The sequence below is a fragment of the Brassica oleracea genome, chromosome C7, assembly GCF_000695525.1.
Source record: "Brassica oleracea var. oleracea cultivar TO1000 chromosome C7, BOL, whole genome shotgun sequence".
In the NCBI taxonomy this organism is placed as follows: domain Eukaryota; kingdom Viridiplantae; phylum Streptophyta; class Magnoliopsida; order Brassicales; family Brassicaceae; genus Brassica; species Brassica oleracea.
In genome coordinates, this window is record NC_027754.1 from 41,438,734 (window position 1) to 41,442,042 (window position 3,309).

A 3,309-nucleotide genomic window follows, 5' to 3' on the forward strand; every position below is an offset into this window, starting at 1 on the left:
TCACGATATAGATCATCTATATGCATGTCATTTCGTAAATGGTAATCACTGGGTTGCATTGGACATCGACTTGGGGAAGGAGACCATTACCGTTTATGACAGCATTCTGACCTTAGTAGATGATAAAGAAATCCAGAACTTCTGCCGGCCATTTGCAAAGATGATTCCCTCCATTCTGAGTACTATGGTCTCCGCCACTGTTCGGAAGAAAAGTGAAAAACAATTCACTGTACGAAGATTGAAAAAAGTTCCACAGAATGACCCCCCAGGAGACTGTGGTGTTTATACCATAAAATACATTGAATGTCTTGCGATTGGTTGCACATTTGAAGGGTTACGTGATGAAACCATTCAGGATCTTCGACGGAAGCTAGCTGCTGAGATTTACGACTCTGTTGGAGAACCTCAAATCACTCATTTATTTACTGATACTGCAAAGTAGTACGTTTAGTTTTAGATTCTCTTGGTGATTGTTTAGTCTTATTAGCGCAACATGAGTTTTATTAGTGAACGTGTGTCAGCTACAATTTGCAGTCCACATTTATCACAAGGCCGTTTGTTCTGTTTTTTTAAAAAAACCAGCTTTGGTTTATTGACTAGGTTAACTAATTATTGTTACATATAACAACAGTTTTAACTCGCAACGTATTTTAAAAAAAAAGCATGTGCGAGAAGAAGAGCTAGAAGAGAAACAAAAGAACCAGAACCAAGCTAATTATTTTCTACTAAAAATTCTGAAAGTATAGAAAACGACTAAACATAAGCTAAACTTGAACCTTGCAGGTGTTACAGTTATGTCCAGATTGATGACACTTTGAACTTAGTATTTTAATTCCATGCACTTATTTTCTTAGTGAACTTGAAGTCTTATTGTGAAAAATGCCCACGTATTTTCTTAGTAGTTTAATTATCTGCACTTATTTCCTTAGTGAAGTTGTAGTCTACTGTGTAGCCACATCCATGTAACTAGACATAAAAAAAAAACAAGATTATTATTGTAAATAGCACGCATAACTAATACAAGTTGAGGAAAAATATTATATCTATCACGTGAATTCAATCCTTATTAAGAAAACATCTAAACTCAAACAGGCTGAAGCTTTGAACACTTCTTTGGATCAATCGTTGTTGTTCTCTTGCCTACTAAGGAAGAACGGTAAGAACAACACATCACCTGCAAATTTAAATAGAGACTTATTAATAACCATAAGAACATACACACATCATGCTCAACAAAAAAAAACATACCTCACTTTAACTGAAGCAAACATAGAAAGCATAGGAAAGGACTAACCATAAGCTAAACTTGAATCTTGCAGGTCTTACAATTATGTCCAGATTGATGACAATTTGAACATAAATGTTGTTTTCTAGGTCGTTTTTTTTCAGTGGCTTTCTCCAACGCCGATTTCATCCTTGATTTTTTGGGTCTTCCAGGTTGTGTGTGTATAACCGGAGGCAAGCAAATCTTTATTGAGATATTTTCTGGAACTGGTGAAGCAACATCTCTTGGCATTATGGAAGTGGAATAAGCGTTCCCCAAGTATGAGCTGTGATAATAGGGGTGACAAAGTGATATGGTGCTTTGCTTACGTGCTTCTACCGCCGCGATTGCATGAACACATGGTAACTTCTCCTTATCAAACCGACGACAAGTACATTGTCTTCCTCCTAAATTAACGATATGAAGAGACGAACCAGTTGTAACTTGTGAATGATGCAAATCAATTGATTGAACTGTAAGCACCTTTGCATTTGATACACGTTTCTGAGAAAATAAAAAACAGTGTTACAAATGACTATAAAAACAAGTAACTAACTAAACAAGAAAAATATGCTATTTTTACCTCCAAAAGTATCTCCACTCCACGAGTCAAGGTTGTCTTCGTTGTTCCTGCAGCTATCCTCCTACTTGTAAACCATCTTGTCATCATTAACCGTAACGCATCCAAGAGTTTTACAATGGGCAGAGTTCTCGAGCTTGAGATGACTTTGTTGATGGACTCAGCAATGTTTGTCGTCATTAAGTTGTATCTATCCCCAGGGAAATGCACACGAGCCCACTTTTGTATATCAGCAGTTTCCAAATATTTATGTAATCCTGGATTCATCGCTTGGATCTCTTCAAATGTTGTATTAAAATCAGCCAATGTAAAAGCACTTGCAGCTTTTTTAACCAATCTAAATGCATCACCACCTCTGAACCGTAGCAATATATTTTTGTAAAGATGGTACGTGCAAATTCCACGACTAGACTTAGGATACACTTTTCCAATAGCATTACTTATAGCTTTATGCCTATCAGAAATAAGTGCAAGTTCTTCGTCATCGGGAATTACCTTGCTTAGTTGTTGAAAGAACCATTCCCAAGAATCATCATTTTCGGTATCAACAACTGCAAAAGCAAAAGGAAATATCTGGAAATTCCCATCTTGAGCTGTTGCAGTTAGTAGTGTTCCTTTATATTTTCTCTGAAGGTATGTACCATCCACGACTATTACTTTTCTCATGTAGGGAAATCCAGTTATACTTGCACCAAATGCAAGAAACAAATACTTGAATCTGTTAACCTCATCAACTTCCAAATGTGCGAAAGTTCCAGGATTTGCTTTTCTTATATGATATAGATACACAGGCAACTCTGAGTAGCCACTCTCCGCAGAACCTCTAACAATATTTCTTGCGCGTAACAGTGTCCGATGAGACTTCCAATAATCCATCTAGTTACAAAATATTTTACAATAACATATTAGACCTATTATTTTGTACTAAATGAAATATAAAAATATAATAAACATGTCATATCAGATGACGCACCTTGACACCAAATCTCATGTTTAAGGCTTCTCCAACATGTTTCGGGAGAACTTTTGAATCAACACCTCCAACATAGTCCACATATAGTCTTGCAAGAATTTCTGGAGTCGCTTGTCGGGCACTGGCAGAACGTTCTGTAATGGAACATGAATGTTCTGAAACGTATGTACGAATGGTAAACTGAGTAGAATTACCAACTGGGGTAGCTCTTACTCTCCATGTACATCCTTCTATCCAGCACTTAATAGTTAATATATCTGTCGCTGATCTGTCTACTCTGAAATCAAATTGACGAAGGACTGACAAGATCTTCAGCCTAGTCTCCAATGCATCTTTCGTGTCATATCGTTGTCCAACAGCTATATTAAGTGCATCTAATTCTAGCTTAACATGAACATTACCCTGTTTTACCGGAACACTCGCAGACGTGGAACCACTTTTCATACTAGTTGAAATTTTATTTTTCTTTTCCTCTTCTTCTTCTTCTTCTTC

General features: G+C 36.7%; 1 protein-coding gene across 1 annotated transcript; it reads right to left on the minus strand.

Annotated features, from left to right (window-relative positions):
• Positions 1 to 1,118: 1,118 nt before the first annotated feature.
• LOC106303320 lies at positions 1,119 to 3,261 on the minus strand. The gene is made up of 4 exons (XM_013739622.1): positions 2,818 to 3,261; positions 1,848 to 2,720; positions 1,594 to 1,768; positions 1,119 to 1,174 (listed from the first exon to the last, which is right to left on the minus strand). Exons 1-4 carry the CDS (start codon positions 3,259 to 3,261, stop codon positions 1,119 to 1,121), a joined length of 1,548 nt encoding a protein of 515 aa, XP_013595076.1.
• Between the last annotated feature and the right edge of the window lie 48 nt (positions 3,262 to 3,309).